Here is a 17,178-nt window from a genome sequence, read left to right as displayed (position 1 = left end):
AACTAGCACCTCAACAAAGGAACAGCTACATAATGAAAACCTAAATTCTCTCTGGCCCCAAGTTTCAGATTTCTTCGGTTTGCTTTTGTCTTTGAACACCCAGCATTTGCAACCCATATAAAAGCGAGCCAACCAACCGGTCATTCACGCTGGGACTGAGCCGCCAGCTGGAACACAGTTACACACCACCATAGGGTGGGCCTTTAAGCGAAATGTGAGATACAACAGGCAACAGCTCATGCATACAGTGACTTCTGGAAAAAAAAATTTTTTTAATTCACATTCCATGTTCACCATGATTTACTGTTAAACTTTTGCAAGAGATAAGAGATTTCAAAACCATGATATTAAACTTAGCCTTCTCATTTTGGTATGATTGACCTTCCCAGCCAAAGCACCAAGGTTTTTTTTGTAATCTGATGTCCTTACTTCGACAATCCTGTTTTTTAACTCAATCACTTTACATTTTTAAATAGTATTTAGAAGCTGCATTAACATAAACTATTTCGGTCACATTTTCCAAACACTTTCCAAAATCTTACATAAGAAAATTCTGAAGTACAGCCCAAACATAGTAACTGTGTAAACATTAGCTTCTATCCGGGTACCCAGAAGTACACACTCAGAATAAACAGCACAGTAGAATTCAAACGTGAAGAAATATCCCAAAATTAAACTTTTTGTCATACAAAGAGCCAGCAAGTTCCTCCAATACTGTTTATTACAGGACGTGTTGGGGGAAAAGAGATTTTTAAGAAAGTGAGGAGGGATAGTGCTCTACGCGACAAAACACAACCCCGCGGTGAGAAACAAGCACTAAGCACAAACACGCGTGGCAAGCACTGTCAGACGTAGCTACTCACCTTTCACAGCACTCGCTTCTTTCAGGTTGTGAGACAGAAAGTCTATGCTGGCATAGGCGCTCATCTCCACGCCATTGATGCCCCCATTCAGGACGTGCCTGGCTTTCGACCTGGCTTTGTCACAGTTTGCCAGGGTCCCATCCACCACGTCGATGGCGATGTAGTTGAGGCCATTCTGAAAGCCAGCCGAGGTCTCCCGGCACATGGGGCTGCTACCTTGCTCCTCCTCCAGGCCTTCGCTTTTCCTGAGGGACACATTCTCCACTGAGGCAGAGTTGTGCCGTTTGGGGTTATGTGCGAAGGAGGGGGACACGGGGGTCACAGTGGTGGTGGAGGAGAAAGTTTCCGAGCTGTGCCTCCTGCGCCCCTGGGGATCTGCCCGGATGACCTTGGCCCCCCGGTTTGGGTCTGGGGGTGGGCTGGAGAGAATGAAAGCCTCCACCCCGGAGAGGGTGAGCCTCTTCACCCCAGCCGTGGGGCTGGTGACCCGCGTACTTTCCGGCTTCTGAACAATGGGTTGGGGTGGGGTGGTGGCCATGCCAAAGGCCATCTCGGTGTAATCCCCACCGTCGGACGGGCTGGATGAACAAGCCACCCCCACAGCCGCCTTCAGGTAGCGCCCATGGGGCTGGCTGGTGCTGGACGAAGAGCCTGGCGAGAGCGCTTCCAGGGAGCCCACCGAGACCGTGCCCGACTGGGAGGGCGACTGTGACCCGAAGTCAATGTTCATGTACTCAGAGAGCGGGGAGCGCCTCTGCCCTGTGCCTGAGCCCAGGGAGGAGGCCGGGCTGTCGGCAGGCAGTGAGGGGGGCGAATAGACGGCAGCATCCCCAAAGTCAATGTTGATGTATTCGCCAGGGCTCTTGGGCTCGGGCGGCAGAGGGTGCTCGTTCATGCTGGGCAGCATCGTCCGCAAGGTCTCTAAAGAGAGGCGGCTGGGCCGGGCTGCCCGCTGGCACCGCTGGCTCAGGAAGCCCTCGGTCCGGCTGTGCCGCAAGGGTGAAGGCACCGTGTGGCTGGAGGGGACAAAGGTGCCAGCGGGTGACCGGCCCACTCCACACGCCGTCTCCTCCAGGATCATCCTTCCCGGGGAGTTCATGAAGACGTACTGGTCGCTGTCCTTTGCCAGGCCCTGGCTCTTGTAGGAGCGGGGTAAGGAGCTGTATGAATAGCAGCCGGGCTTGGGGGGCTCGCTGGACCCGTGTCCTGAAGGGGCAAAAAAGAAGTCCGGGGGGGTGAGGGAGGGAGCCTGGGGCCCCTGCTGGGGGTCCCGAGGGGACATATTGATATAGTCACCGTTACTCAGCCTCCCGTCCGAGCTCTCCACGGACAGCTTGGAGCCACACCACATCCGCATGTACCCGCTATCATCAGGGGAGCTCTCACCGGGTGAGCTGGTCTTGTAGCTGCTCCCGTTCCCAGGGGACCCGCCACCCACCCCGGCCCGGGGCTGCAAGATCTGCTTGGGGGCAGACACGCTGGTGGGGCTCATGGGCATGTAGTCATCGCCGCCCCGGCTTCCCTGCCCTAAGGCTGCGGCCACGCCGGGGGTCATGGGCATGTAGCCGTCATCATTTCCCCCTCCTCCTCCTCCTCCCCCCCCTGCCGGCGGCCCCAGGTTGGTGCTGCTGCTGCCGGAGCTGCGGTGGGAGCCGATCTCGATGTCCCCGTAATCCTCGGGGTAGGGGGTGTAGGTGACTTTGGGGGAAGCCCCGGCTTGGCAGGAGGGGAAGAGGCGGCCGGCGCTGCCGGCGAAGGTGGCGCGCATCAGCGTGTACTCGTCGAGGGAAGCGGAGGAGACCTGCGGCGGGGCGGGCCGCTGTCGGCACGGGGTGGTCAGGGAGTAGGTCCGCTTCCGATGGCCCCTGTCGGCCGCGGCCTCGGGGCAAGGCCGGTAGCATAGACGGCCGCTCGGGGGCCGCTCCATCGCCATGTAGCCGTAGAGATCGGTGCCGCCCCCGGGGTCCCGCACCGGGGGCGTCTCGGCGACCGACTCGGGGGTGTTGCTGCGGTTACTGGCGGTGGAGGAGGAGGAGAAGGGCCGCAGGTCGCCGCCCGGGCTGGAGCCGTACTCGTCGAAGGACATGAAGCCGGCGTCGCTCGGGGAGCCGGAGACGGAGGCGCTGCCGCTGGACGGGCGCTGCGGATGATGCGGGTGGGCAGGCTCGGAGCCGAGGCCGCTGCTGGAGGAGAGGCTGATGGGGCTGGTGGCGGAGGGGGGGGAGTGCGAGGCGGGCATGGACATGGAGCGGCTGCTCTGCAGGCCGCCGCCGGCCAGCACCGGCAGCAGCTTCCCCGCCTGCCGGCCCCCGCCGCTGCTAAGCGTGTGCGAGCGGCTAAGGGGGGTCCGCACGGGGCCCGGGCTCATGGGGCTGCCGGCCACCGAGCCCACCCGGCAGCCGTCACCCTCGCTGGCCGTCCGCACCCGGCACGGCGTGCACTTGGTGCCGGCGCCGGCGGCGAGGCTGTCGGTGCGGGAGCGCCGAAGGAGGCCGGTCTGGCTGGGAGGCAGGTTGACCAGGTGGTGGTGCCGGCGGCCAGGCACGGTGATGGGGTGGGTGGCAGAGGCGCCGCTGCCGCCGGGCCCGGCGGCTCCCCCGGAGGAGGAGGAGGAGGAGGACTGGCTCTTGCTGCGGGGCCGGAACTCGGACAGCTCCTTCAGCGCCTTCATGGCCTCCAGGATAGTCTCGTGGATATTCTGGGCCACCACCGAGTCGTCCGCCTGCATCCAGAGCTCGCCGGGGCCGGTGGCCGCCGAGCGCCCCACCTCGATGAAGAAGAAGCTGTCGGAGTGGCCGCAGCGGCGGATGTTCATCAGCTGCAGCGTGACCGAGGGCAGCTCGCAGTTGAGGCGCACGAACCCGATGGTGCGGGCCGAGAGGCAGAGCCGGTGGACGCCGGTAAGGTTTTTGCTCTGCCCCAAGCCCTTGGGCTTCAGCGTCACCTGCCAGACCTCCCGGTAGGCAGCGGCGGCCGGGGTGATCAGCCCGTAGTTGAGGTCCTCCCCGGCGGCGGCCAGGGAGGCGGCGGCCGCGCTGCAGGAGGCGGAGAAGGGGGAGGCGAGGTGGCGGTGGGGGGACCCCTGGCACGCCGCCTTGCCCTCGTTGAGCAGGTCGGTGAGAGCCCGGTACCAACCCTCCTGCTCCTGCTCGTTCTCGGCCGCCACGGCGAAGTACTCGTCCTTGGTGTAGAGGGCGATGAGGTACTTGTGCTTGGCGTCCGCCCGCTTGTTGATGTTGAGGCAGGAGTCCAGGGCGATCACCCGCTTGGGCGCCCCGGACTTGTTCCTCCATTTCTTCTCGCTCTCGTAGTACTCCAGCCGGGCGCCCCCCGCCTCCTCTCCGCCGCCCGGGCCCCGCAGCACGAAGAAGCGCTTGTGGCCGTGCTTCTGCTTGCGCAGGTACCCGCACTTCCTCACGCCCTGGTTGTTGTTGTTGTTGTTGTTCAGGTTGGGGCCGGGCGGGGAGCTCAGGGGGGGCAGCAGCCCCAGCACGGCGGGGGTCGCCATCCCCGACCCCGCGGCGGGAGCGCTGCCCGGCTCCTCTCGCTGCTGCCGCCGCCGCCGAGTGGGGATGGGGGCCGAGCGCCGCGGGAAAAAGGGGGGGGAGGGGGGAGCGGGTGAAATAAAGTTATTCCTCCGCAGGGAGAGCGCGGCTGCCCGGAGCCGCTGAGGGGTCCTCCACCGTCGCCTTTAGGCAGCGGGTGCTGCCGGCGGTCGCCCGGCGTCCTCCCCGGCTCGGGTACCGGCGGCGCCGCTGCCGCTCCCCGGCCGCTGCTGCTGCTGCCGGCGCCGGCGGGAGTTTCGCCGTAAGTAACACATCGCGCACCGAGTGCCCCAACTAAAGAGCAAAACAACACGTGACCGCCGCCTTACCGAGACGCTCACACACCGAGACGGGGCGGGGCGCGGCCGCGCCGGCTCCGCCCCGCATTGGCCACCGCGCTGCGCGAAGGACGGCTCCGTCGGCCAATAGGGCGGCGGGGCGGGCCCTCGGGCGCGAGGCGGTGAGGCACCGTTGGGCGGCGGGAGCCTCGCCCCCTCCCACCCCCCACCCGCCCCTCCGCGGCGGGCGCGTTCCCGCCCACAGGCTCCAGGCTCCCTCGGGCGCCGCGGGACCCGCCGGCCCCCCCCGCCCTCACCCGCAGCTGCCCTCCGCGCGCACGGCCCGGAGCACCAGCCCGCCCGGCGAGCCCCGGCGGGCGGGGGTTTGGGGGGGGGGCACCGGCGTAGCTCGCCGCGGCCATCAGGTGCTGCCGACCCGCCTGCCGCGTGCCCCCCGCCCACGAGCGGACCTTCCGAGCGTGCGTGTGCGCCAGCCTCCCCCGCCCCCGCACACCCACACACACGCGTGTGTGCGTCAGCCTTCCTCGCACACGCACGCACGGCGGCTCTTCCCCCCCCCCCGCGGCCGCCGCACGCGCACTTCTCCACCTGGTGTGTCAGCCCGCGCCCACGCGGCACGGCGTGCGTGGCCGCCCCCACGCTCCCCCCACTGCGCCCGCCACCGTTTCGCTCCCCCGCCCCGAAACACTCGGGGAGTCACCGTCCGCACTCACGCACCGCCCACATACACGGCTGTTTACGTGCGGCGAGGAAATGCCACCTCGGGCGGGCGCCGGCACTGTTACTCGGCTTTAATTAAATAAATCAATTTATCCGGGTGTTCCGCGCTCGCGGTGGGCGAGGGCGGTGCCTCCCGGAGAGGAACGCGGCCCCGCCGGGGGAGCGCAGCACGGCGGGGCCAAGGAGCGGGCGGGGGAAGAGCGGCCCCGCCACCCCCCGGCCGGGCTGCCCGTTGCCCCCGCAGCCCTCCCGGGCGGAGGCTCGCCGTGGGGGGCGCGAGGTGTCTCGCCTATTTACCGGGGGCCCGCGCGTCATTCACCGGGCCTGCCGCGCCCGGGGACCAACCGGCGCCTTTCTCTCCCTGGCGCCGGAGGGCGGGGAATGGCGGCGGGGAGGGGGCGCGGCTCACCCCCGCGGGGCGGGGAAGGGGCCCCGGCCGGGGCGGGGGGCTCGCCGGCCTCCCTCTTCCCCTGTGCGGCGGGGGCCGGGAGGGGGCCGGGGCGGGGATGGCCGGCTGCCGCCGCGCCGCGGAGGGCAGCCGCGGCTTGCTGCCGAAGCGCCGGGCGCAGCCCGGCGCGCGTTGGGCAGAAAGCGCCGAGGTCCGGGGCGAAGGGAGAAGGCTGTGATGGAGAGATGCGGCCCAGCCCCTTCCTCACGGCAGCCTCATCGCTCCCCGCCCCGGGACCGGCGGGGGAAGTCTCCCGGTGCACATGCCCGGGAGGAGAAGCGAGGCCGGCTCCCGGTACACGCCCGCCCGCCCGCTCCGTTCCGTCCCCCGAGTGCCGTCGGGACGCGCTTTCCTTTGTCGGCCTGCGACCAAGCTGAAGCAGCCGGGTTTGCGTGTGAAGCAGAGGGGGGAGGAAAAAATAACCCACCAAAAAAAAATGCAAAAAAAGGCGAAAATGATGCGGCGCCTCCAGCCGCCGTGTTGCGGGGCCGTGGCCGTGGGACGGGCGGTACCGGTGTTCCCAGCGGCGGCGAGGCCGCCCGCAGCCCGCACGTATCGCTGCCGCCGCCCGGCTCCACTCCCTCCTGCCCGAAATTCTCCGCGGTTTGGGTCATAATAACCCATTTAGAAATCAGCAGCTGTAACCTGGGGGGGGGGGGCGGGGGGGGCGGGGGGGGCGACTGCAAAAGATCACTTCACTGCAAATACCGCTACCCTGCGATAAATACAGCTTTTGAAGGAAGACCGCTCCCTTCTTCGTCTTACGAGGAAACATTAACATTTACATATAAGGTCGCAGTTACCTAGTTTTATTTGGTTTTATTTTTTTAAAGGACGAGGGCTGGGGGGAGAGAAGTAATTGGAGATCTGAGGCGCCGGCCGCTCAGCAGGAGCGAGAACAGAGCGCCTGCAACGCGCCGCTGATCCCGCGCGTGACCTTGGGCGAGGTACCTGTGACCTTTCGGTACCTGGGCGACTCCTCACAGAAAACAGTGCTTACAGTCTTTCCTGTCCTGGTAATGTCCTTTGATTTCCGTACCTGGAAAAATGTACAGAATTGGAAGGGAAATGCAAATTTCAATTGCATGTAATGATTGCGTAACAGATCTCGGTGAGGCGAGTTTCATATGAAAACTCAGGAGTAGCTGGTTTTCTGCATATGACTGTAATGGGCCAGACTATCTGCTGTACTCACGCTACTGAAGGCAGAAGGGGACTTAGTGATCCCAACAATTTCTTGTCACTAGAAGCGTTCTGGGCCCATAAACACCATGAGGATGCATTTGTCTGGAAACCCCTTGGAAAGCTGGAAAGGTTTTTTCAGACGTTTATGAAATATACTCGGTGACCTGAAGCAAGTGTTCTTAGAGGAAGAGAAGGCTCCGGGGAGACGTTATTGCAGCCTTCCAGTACTTAAAGGGGACCTATGAGAAGGATAGGGACAGACATTTTAGTAGGGCCTGTTGCAGTAGGACAAGGAATAATGGTTTTAAACTAAAAGAGGGCAGATTTAGACTAGATGTAAGGAAGAAATGTTTCACAATGAGGGAGGTGAACCACTGGCACAGGGTGCCCAGAGAGGTGGCAGATGCCCCATCCCTGGCAACATTCCAGGTCAGGTTGGACGGGGCTCTGAGCAACCTGGTCTAGTTGAAGATGTCTCTGCTCATTGCAGCGAGGTTCAACTAGATGACCTTTAAAGGTCTCTTCCAACCCAAACTATTCTATGGTTCTATGTAAAAAAGATGAATATTAATTCATCTACTTGATATTGCCATGTATGTTATTCATGACTGTGTGGGCAATTCACATATTGATATACTGGCTATAGCAGCAGAATTAAGTTTGCAAACAATTTCTATGACAAAGGCATTAGGATAGATGAGAATTCAAGGTTAAAGTTTATACTTTTTATTTCTGTATTGGCATTGATATCAGGAGCATCTTTAGCAGTTCATTTTTAACAGTGTCCAATTCATAACAAGTATTTTTTTTTTCGATAATTATGTTTGGATTTTGTTTTTTAATGCACAACTTGGGTACAGAGTACAAGAAGTGGGACTCAGGTGTGCGTAAAATTCAGGTTAAAAAGTTCTATTGTTTCATGACCGACACTGTAGAACAAATGACCCCGGTTTACACAGGCAATCTGTCTCATTCAGAGTTCTCTCTGAACTCTTCTGAATTGCTTTCCAAAACTATATCCCTTCTGGAAAATTTTCCCAGTAATTTCAATGTAATTACAGGGGCATTTAATTAAAATAAATGCACTAATACCACTCGTCCATCCCACCTCTCCAGCTACAGGTCACTGTTACTAGAGGCTGACATGTCTCATGCTTCAGCTATTCCTATGCATCGTGTAGCATACTAGCTTTAATTTTTTAGATAAGTGGGTTTTCAGTGATACAGCCAGCTGTGAAGTCGGGCGGTTGAAGCATAGCACGTGCTCTCTTGTTCCACCAAGCCACTTAAGGCAGAACATAGGGGTGGACAAACAGGGGCAGCAGCATCTTCAGTAACTGCAATATATTTGCCAGAGGATGTTTGCTTAAATCGTCTCTGTAGAATAATTCCGTCGTGATGAAAGAAAAAATGATCTTGTTTTACCTCTCACGTTCCTTTTCTTCTGCCATATCACCCTGACCCATCTCTATTTCACCACATTTACCTTCTAGTTTGAGGTCTCTGCTGGGGATGTTTTGCTAATATACGATGTAGACCAATAAAATAATGCTGATATTAGCATCTTTCCTGCCTGCTAAACTATATTTTTGCCAGTATACCTTGCTTCAGCCATCTCCTTTTTCCTCCAAGAAAAATAAACTGTGCTGGGTAATGGTCAGATTTATGAAAGTATACTATCCACATGAGGGGCATTTGCCATCGGTTATGTCAGTCATAAAATGTTACCTCCGTCCACCCTAAACAGGCAGAGACACACCTAGAAAATTATAGTCCTTGCTTATGAAAATGATGAAGTTTAGTCTAGATAAAGCAAATACAGTCTTGCTGGCACAGAGCCCTACTGATTTCACCTTTCCATGCTTCGAGTACTTGGGGTTCCTTAGCTGTGTGTCAAAAAAGAAGAGCGTGGCTATTTCATTTATGTATAAATGTATTTAAAATCTGTGTTTTGGTTACTGAGATATGGATGGATGATAAACAGTGGCCAGCAGCAGTACATTTTGCAGGCAGTGAACTTCTGAAGCCATCACTGATTTTTGCTTGGGAAGACTGTTTGCCTGAATAGTAGTTAAATGGCCAGGCAAAAGTGTTACCTCTAGGGGCACGTAGCTGGTTTTAGTTACGTGTGGAAGCGTAATGATTCTACAAGCCCAACACACACACAGAATCCAGTTGGGCTTTTTGTTGCTTGTTTTTTTCCCCTCACATTAAGGGATTTGGAGGACGAGGCCCTATTAGTATGTAGCTATATTTAAGTAGTGCCCAAAGTCACGGCCAGGCTACTCACAAATCATTTTCTGAGAGGCATGAGTAGGTTGGATTTCAGAATTTGTCACATCCTTTAAAAATACTTTTTTGTTTGTTCTTAGTCTAAATCTCATTTTGAAATATCTTTCCATTTCAGGATAAGGAGTAACAGTTGAAAGGGATGTGCTCGATGTTTGGCTTGGCCCCTGCCTTCTACCTGTTGCCAGGATCACAGAGCTGATGGTAGTGAAGCCATGGGAAAAAAGTGTAGAAAAAGATTATTTGCGTCAGCAACACTTTCTTATACTATCAGGAGCACAGTTATCTGTTCCAACAAAATAGAGTGATTTATATTTTGATGTCCTTGAACTTCTACATAAACAGGTGAAGTCAGTTTATTCCCTTGTACATTTATTTGCATACTTCTGATACAGTGTCATTCTGGTTATATATTTCATAACCTTACTGTAAGAGGACGTGAACTCCCATCAACTTCTTTCTCGCTAACCTTTCTCAGCTCCTTTGAGTGCTAATGTACCATGACCGCACTGCTACCCAGTTGTGAAGTCTGTGTAATTTGGAAGGGAGGAGAGGCCATCTTTCCAGATAATAAAAAATGAAATGAAATGAAATGAAATGAAATGAAATAAAATAAAATAAAATAAAATAAAATAAAATAAAATAAAATAAAATACCCCAAACTGTTTTATAAAATAGTTTGTTGACTCTGCTCATTTAGTAACTCCTAGCAGCAGCATGCTTTATCCCTCTATAGCAAGCGTAATGCTAAGGGATACAGTTGCCTTATCCCCTTAAGTTGGGACTGCCAATTTGTTGCCAATTTTTCTTTTTTTTTTTCCCTGGTTCTGTGAAAACAGTTACAGGTGGCTTTGTATGCGACGGAAAAGATACTCAGAAACCATAGACTCGGAAAAGACTTCTTTCTTAAGTGATGATTACTTGCCGGAGTGAATATTGCACCCACAGATTTCCAGAGAATTCCAGGTTAAATAAATTGGGGGTGCAGTTATGCAACTCTGTGCATACTCAGTAATTCTTGAAGCTAGTAATACTTTTATTAGTTATTTTAAATGCATGCTGAAACAATGTAGATGTTAATAGCTTGTACATGCCTATATGGGAGGGGAATAAAGCTGAGGAAGATCTGGAGCGTGCCTTGTTTCCAGTTTATTATTTGTTGACAAAGAGTTGCATATTTTTCCGCGTTTAGATCGTTTCTTCCTCAAAATTTGTATTTCAAGTGGCAAGTTCAGAACCCTGCAGCCCACAAGCAGGCCGATATGCTGGGGAGCGTTTTGGAGAAAACACGGAGCAAAGTTCCCGTGGTCTGAACGGGGAGACGGTTGCTCCGCCTGTGACAGGTGCACCCCCAAAAACAGGCCCTTTGGGGATCACGCCCTGGTTCAGCAGCCGCTGCGGGCGGCGGGGCTCGGGCCAGGCGGGGCGTCCCCGGGCCAGCTCCCCCCCGCCCCGCTCCCCCGCGGCCGCCTCCCGCCGGGCTCCGCGCCTTTGCCGTCTCCCGTGGAAATCGCTGCCTGTGGTAAACTTCCCCGCGGAGCAGCCCCGGGCGCGGGGGGGACACACCAGCTCCTGCCCCGCTCCCGCCCCTCCGCTGCGACAATTACGCACTAGTAGTGGGGGCCGCGGTGCGTCAGCGCCTCGCGATCACCAGGATTTTCTTCCTGGAACGTCTTTTTGTTGTTGTTGGTTGCGCGTTTTATTTGTTTTTCTTTTTTTTTCTTTTTTTTTCTTTTTTTTTTTCTTTTTTTTGGGGGGAGGGGGGTGTTTTCCCCCTCCACTCCCGCCTCCCAAGCGCGGCGGCGGCGATGGAGGAGGCGCAGCGCGGCCCGCAGCCGCGGAGGGAGCCCCGGGGCGCCCCCCCCCCCCCCGCACCCACCCACGCGTGGCGGACGCCGCGCGGGTGCGTGCTGCCACCCGCTGGCAGCGCCGGCGGGAAAGGGAAAGGAGAGGCGGTGGTTCCCGCCGCCCCTTAGGCGCCCTCCGGAGAGGCGGGTGTCAGCAAAGAGTTTTTAAATTAGGGGGGGGTCGTGTTTGCTTTGGGGTTTTTTTGTTTGGTTTGGGTTTTAATTGTTTTTTGGGGTTTTTTTTGAGGCGGGGAGAAGCGCTATCTTTCATTCCTTCTGGAGTGATCACGAATCTAAAAAATACTATTGTTTATTTAGAAGAAAAAAGCCTGATAGAATGTAACAAATCCTGGTTTAGGAAAAAAGGGTTCACGAAGCAATCGAGCCAGATATTTCCAAGCAATAGTTGAAGTCTATACCCCTCTTGCGTATGAGAAGAACATGTAAACATCTAAGAATTACTGAAAACAATGCCCTTTTTTTCCTTTTTTTTTTTTTTTTTAAGAGATTTTGTAATGTACCTTTCTGCCCTGCATGGATAGCCAAGATCTAGGGGCCTTCAGGGTATTTCTGTTCAAGAAGAGACTGATGATAGAATTCAGTATTTCTTTGATGCAATATTTACAGAAAATTTGCAAAGGTCTTTTTGCCCAAACACAACAGGACTCCCAATAGAAGAGGGGGTTTTGTGGCCTGCCTTTGCCAGCCCTGTTTCTTTCCATGCAGCAATCTGTTTGAAAATCTATTCATTTACTTTTTTCCCTAGGCAGGTTACTCCAGCCTCTCTTTCTGTTTGTTTCTTACTGCTCTTGGAAGCTGTTCCCCAGCAAAACAATCCCAGGCATTCAGCTTTCCCCTCTGCCCTACAATTCATTTTGCTATTTGTCTTTGTTTCAGATGGCCTTTGCATCTGCTTTAGGTAGTAACCTTTTTTCCTCTAGCTTTTTTTTTTTTTTTTCCCCTTCTTTTTAAACTTCAGAAGGGAGCCTAACTTCGGCCATCATTTGTCTTGTTATCTTGACATCAGGATAATTTTCCTAACAGCAAGGGTAATGCAGTCCTGGAGTAGATTGTCAAGGGATTTTTACAGAGTCCCCATCACTGGAGCGTTTTAAGCTGAGCAAATATTTATCAGGAATGACACAAGTACGGTTGTCCTGACTCAGGGCAGTGTGATAGTCTAGATGATCTCATGTTTGCTTCCAGTCCTATTTTATGGGATTTCTATGATATATACACCATATAAATAACCCCAGGTTTATTACTAGTGAAAGGGAAAAAACCAGTCCTCTCTCTCTTTTTTCCTTTTGTTTTTTTTTTTTATATTCTGTCTACTTATTTGATGGTGCAAAATAAAGAGTATAAAACTATGATTGTCGCTTGCTATTACTGTTTGGGATAAGCTATTGGTGCACTTCTTACTTGTGCAAAACATTTGCTGGTCTAATTTGTGCAGGCACAAGACCACCAGGGAGATGAAGAGACATTTGGGGAAATAGAGTCACTGCAGAGGAAAATCTTGCCTGTTTTTCTCAATGTACCCCTTCAGTGGAAGTTTTATGTGAATAAAATGAGGAAGGCTTGCCCTTGGAATGGGCTGACTGCTCTCAAGGAGAATTATCATCTATCTGCATTATTTAGACAGCGTCTGGGAAACTCACTGGAGCCTCAGGCTCCTGTTGTGCTGGACATTGTGTAGATGAGTAATTAATGTTGGGCCTCCTTCTGTTTTGTTTAATGTATATATTGTACGTATACAATGAGTTGAGGAAGATTGCTGGTGCGGGGAGTCAAATGGGACAGGGGATTCCGCAGTCCCATGAACGGTGTGGCTGACAAGCGGCGGCTTCAGCTTGCCAGTTGCCTAACTGATGGACACTGCAGGCACGCTCAGCGCTTAAAGAAGAACTGAAAAGTGTCAAACTTCTGTATTTTTATGGGCTCATATGCACGGGGAAAGCACAAAAGGTAACACGTGTGCTGAAGGAAGAGGTGGAGTATCTTTTTCAATATATTTTTTTCAGACACACAGCTTAGATACAACTATTAATATCAGGGAGATTAAGCATCACAACAAAATGAGTACAAAACTGTTGGCACTAGAAACATATACAGTTTCATGTACCTACAGGAGAGGTTGAATAAAACCTTCTTCCAGACAGTGGGCATCATGGCTCAAACACCACAGCCCCCAGTATGGACTGTCATGGATAGCTGGATTGTGGGGCAGAAGGAGGAGTGAGTGTCTCCAAGATCCTTGTTGTAGCAAGCACTGCTGTGGTCTGAGGGAATTCGTGTCTAAATAATAATGGTAACTTGCTAAAAAAAAATTACTGTCAAGTAATTTCCACAAAAAGAAAAAAAAAGGTTCATGAGCGTTCTGCTGAGTGCTCATGGACGCAAAACAAAATGTTCACTTAATGTTAATAAAATATTCATGTGAACATTACATTTTCATTACTGAAGTGGGAGACTACAAAATCAAATACAAGTGAAGAGTGTGCTTTCAGTTAAACTGCTGATTAAGCAAAGCAACAGCATTTGTAACAGGAGAGAATGAAGTAATCATGGCAAATGAACATGTTTTTAATTTCATCTGTTGCATTTAATCATACAATAAGGGAATGTTTCTGGGTGTCTCACTTCATTCCTACACACTTCTCCTTTTTTTCTGATCTTGTCTTTCAGTTCTGTTCCTCACTTCATTGTTACTTTCTTCCCAGTGTCTTTATTGATATGCAGCAAAGGAGATGTAGTATATTATCTCCAAAACCCACAGGGAATGTGAAATGTCCCTTGGATCACTCCTTAGTCTATTCAGATCATCTAATAAAGAGAGGTGGGCTGCATATTGGAAGTTCAGGTTGCATCTGAATTTAGAAATTCACGTCTTTCTGTGACATGATGGGAAATCTAATTGGTTTTGGCCAGGGAATTGCTGACTTGTCAAATCTTTCCAGGCTACGTAAGTAGATTTTTTTAAAGGTCAGTAACTCCAGCCACAGATGTTGCAAGAGCTGCTGTCATCTCTCGAAAGCAGCTGTCGTGGAAGTGGATCAGTGAGATAAGATTCTGCCCAGTACCTTACGGTGACCAAACCAAAGCAAACCATTTCTTCAGCTGGAGTTGTGTGAGGACCTGGAAGAAGCCTCATAAACGAAGCCTCCTAGGGGTATCTTTTTCTTACATTCTCCAGTGAGCTGAAATGGCTTTTCATTTCTGGTACAAAGCGTTCTGAGGGTTTTTTGCTAACAAAAACTTCTTCTGTCCTAACTAACTTGGGCCTGGTGAGAGGTCCTTGGACTGCATCATACTTTGGCCTTTGTTTTACCTTTCCCAGCTGATGTATCTACCCCACAGCTTCCTCTCTAACGGTTTGTTGAGAAGGTGTCCCTCTTTGTGGCAAAATGTCCTTCTTTGCTTTGTTTAGAAACACGTAAGCACAACAGATGTGCTAAACATGTAACTGTATCACAGCGGTATAAATTATGCAGATGCGATTTGTTGATTGTGGAAAGATCTGATAGTTTTAAAGTCAATGGTTGACTGTCAAGTTGTTAATTGAACATTTGCTGAAAAATGCCTATGGGTAAGTGATCTAGATATTCTTGCAGGATAATCAAGTTTAAAAACAACAGTTTAAAAACCACCCTCCTGTGTTGGCTATATTAGAAGAAATACCAACAAGTTAAAAATCACACTCCCCAAAACATTCATACTCAGACATCCTTATACTACCAATCCTTTAGACTGATAATGCTGAAATAATTTTACAACACCAATTTAATGACTTGTTGATTTTACTTGCTTTTTTACTTTCAGTTGGGGAAAAGAGGGTAGGTTGTTCAGTTTCTCACCGTCAAAGGCTGTCTGTAATTAATTTTGATCTGCTTTTTCCATGTGCAGGTTCAACTTTGTAAGCATACTGCACACATACATCAAATTAACGTATTACTTTAAACAGATATCTTGCCTCCAGTTGGATTTCAGTAATTTAAAAAATCTTAAAATCTTACAAACCATTCCCTCTGAATTGACTTAGCAAGACTCAGGAACACACAACAACTGATGAAGCTTCCTTTTTTTTGAAAACAACGCCACAGGATTGACAATATTTTGTCGTAAGTTCATTAGTTTCAGTAAATTAATTTCTGCCTCTCATTACAGATTTTTTAGTGCTGTGTAGACCAGGGGTATTTTACATAAATGCAGCAACTATACCCTGCATTTCCAGAAGTGGTGTTATATCTGTAGAAAACCATCACAATCCACAAGACCTATTTTCTCTCAACAAGCACATTCTATTTTATTGGTTTTCTTGGGCAAATTTTATACTTCTTCTCAGGCTTAACGGATCACTTAGGCATAGATATTCACAGTTCAAGTCATATTTGTTATAGCAGCATGGATTTTAAAGCAAACTGTAGACAGTTCAGTGATCTGACGTCCTCTGCCACACAAACAACTAGTGACTGAACTAGATTGCAATATTTAAGTATTCCTATACAGACCTCAAGTAGCCATTAAGTTATATCCATAAGTGGTGGGATAAGTGAAGAGATGCTGTAAACTCAGCTGGCTTGAATCTCCCTGCATATTTGGTGAGGTGATGTTCACCTCAACTAACCGTAGCTATCTAAAAATTGGATGACTAATGCATTTTAGCCTCTAGAGTTCCTCCAAAGTGATGAAGGCAGAGTTATTCGTCCTTTCTTCAGGTAGATCTGAAGTCTAACAGTGAGTATATTCACAATATAGTGCATCTGGGTTTATGTTGCTGCTAATGTTGGAGGAGATAATATTTAGCTATAGGGTGTAGGTGTTGATTTGTACAATTGCAACTCCTAATCCAATTTTTTTACAAAGAATTAAGACATTAACTTTGTACCAGGGAGTTTATGCCTGGTCAGATACCATCCGCTCTCAGCACTCACCTTCGTGTCAGTTAGGGCATCTGCCCCGATGCCAGCGTGGACTCAATATTGTGTGCTCTGCTCAATTAACAAAAACCCCTCAACTTGTTTTAAAAGAAGTGTCTGAGGTATGTTTAACATCTCTTACGTTCATTTGTGGGCAGCTCTGGCATTAATGATCACAAAGAAACGGCCTAAAAAATGAATGAATTGCCATTTGAAAATAACTGTCCCTCTCCATTTGCTGTAAAGGGACTCTAGAGAACTAACTTACACTTGCCCCCTCTCTTTTAGATGGCCAAGATTATGGCCAAATACATGTGTTTGATTGCTTGCTTATCTGGATACAGTGTGACCACTTCAGAATTTATTGGAAAACTTCAGGAAATATTTTAGGCATTATGGGGCAAAACCCTGATGATGTTGATGAAAATCGGAAAACTGGAAGACATTTCTATTTGTTGCTCATTGCTCTCTGAGTGCTGTGTGACAGCTGGGGGACAGATGCCAGCAAGGGAAGCCGGAGGGGAACAAAATGGAGACATTTCATTTTTTCCCTCTCCCTCCTCACAGACAGTCTGTTGATGATGGTAGAGAATGAAGGAAGACACCAGCTGTTGGGTCGTTGTTTTAGAAAGGGCAGAATTACAGGCTGTTTAGAAGAGGGAGTAAAAATGGCAGCTCACAGCATCCTTAGTGTGGCGCTGAAGATACCGAGGGGCAGGGATGTTATTTACGAGTGCTTTATTTATAACCTATCCATTTTATGCCTTTTCACCTATCTTGATCTCCACGTTGCACACAAATATCAGTGGTTATTAGATTAAGTGATTTTTTGACTCCTGCTGTCTCCCAGACCTGATATCAGTCCTGCCCCGTGTTTGCCTCTTGGTTCCTAGTCTGCCAAATCTCATGCACTGACGATGAGGTTTGCACACTTGCTCCTGCCTGACGCTTCTCTCCGTTTGGCCCGCATCTCACCCATTTTTGCTGCAGGCTCTTCTGCTCCGTGAGCTGATGTACTAGATGCAGCTGATTGACAACCTCCTGGTTTTACTGATCAGATATA

At 51.4% G+C, this 17,178-nt stretch overlaps 1 protein-coding gene across 1 annotated transcript; it reads right to left on the bottom strand.

The window, feature by feature from the left end:
• Nucleotides 1-855: 855 nt before the first annotated feature.
• On the bottom strand, nt 856-4,459 carry IRS2 (insulin receptor substrate 2; the record flags this gene model as incomplete). Its single annotated transcript, XM_082014493.1, has 1 exon — nt 856-4,459. Exon 1 carries the CDS (start codon nt 4,369-4,371, stop codon nt 856-858), a length of 3,516 nt encoding a protein of 1,171 aa, XP_081870619.1. The 5' UTR covers nt 4,372-4,459.
• Between the last annotated feature and the right edge of the window lie 12,719 nt (nt 4,460-17,178).

This window comes from Phaethon aethereus (assembly GCF_964289735.1).
Source record: "Phaethon aethereus genome assembly, chromosome: 1".
Taxonomy (NCBI): domain Eukaryota; kingdom Metazoa; phylum Chordata; class Aves; order Phaethontiformes; family Phaethontidae; genus Phaethon; species Phaethon aethereus.
Note: the sequence above shows the minus strand (reverse complement) of the source record. Positions and strands in the feature narration are given on the sequence as shown.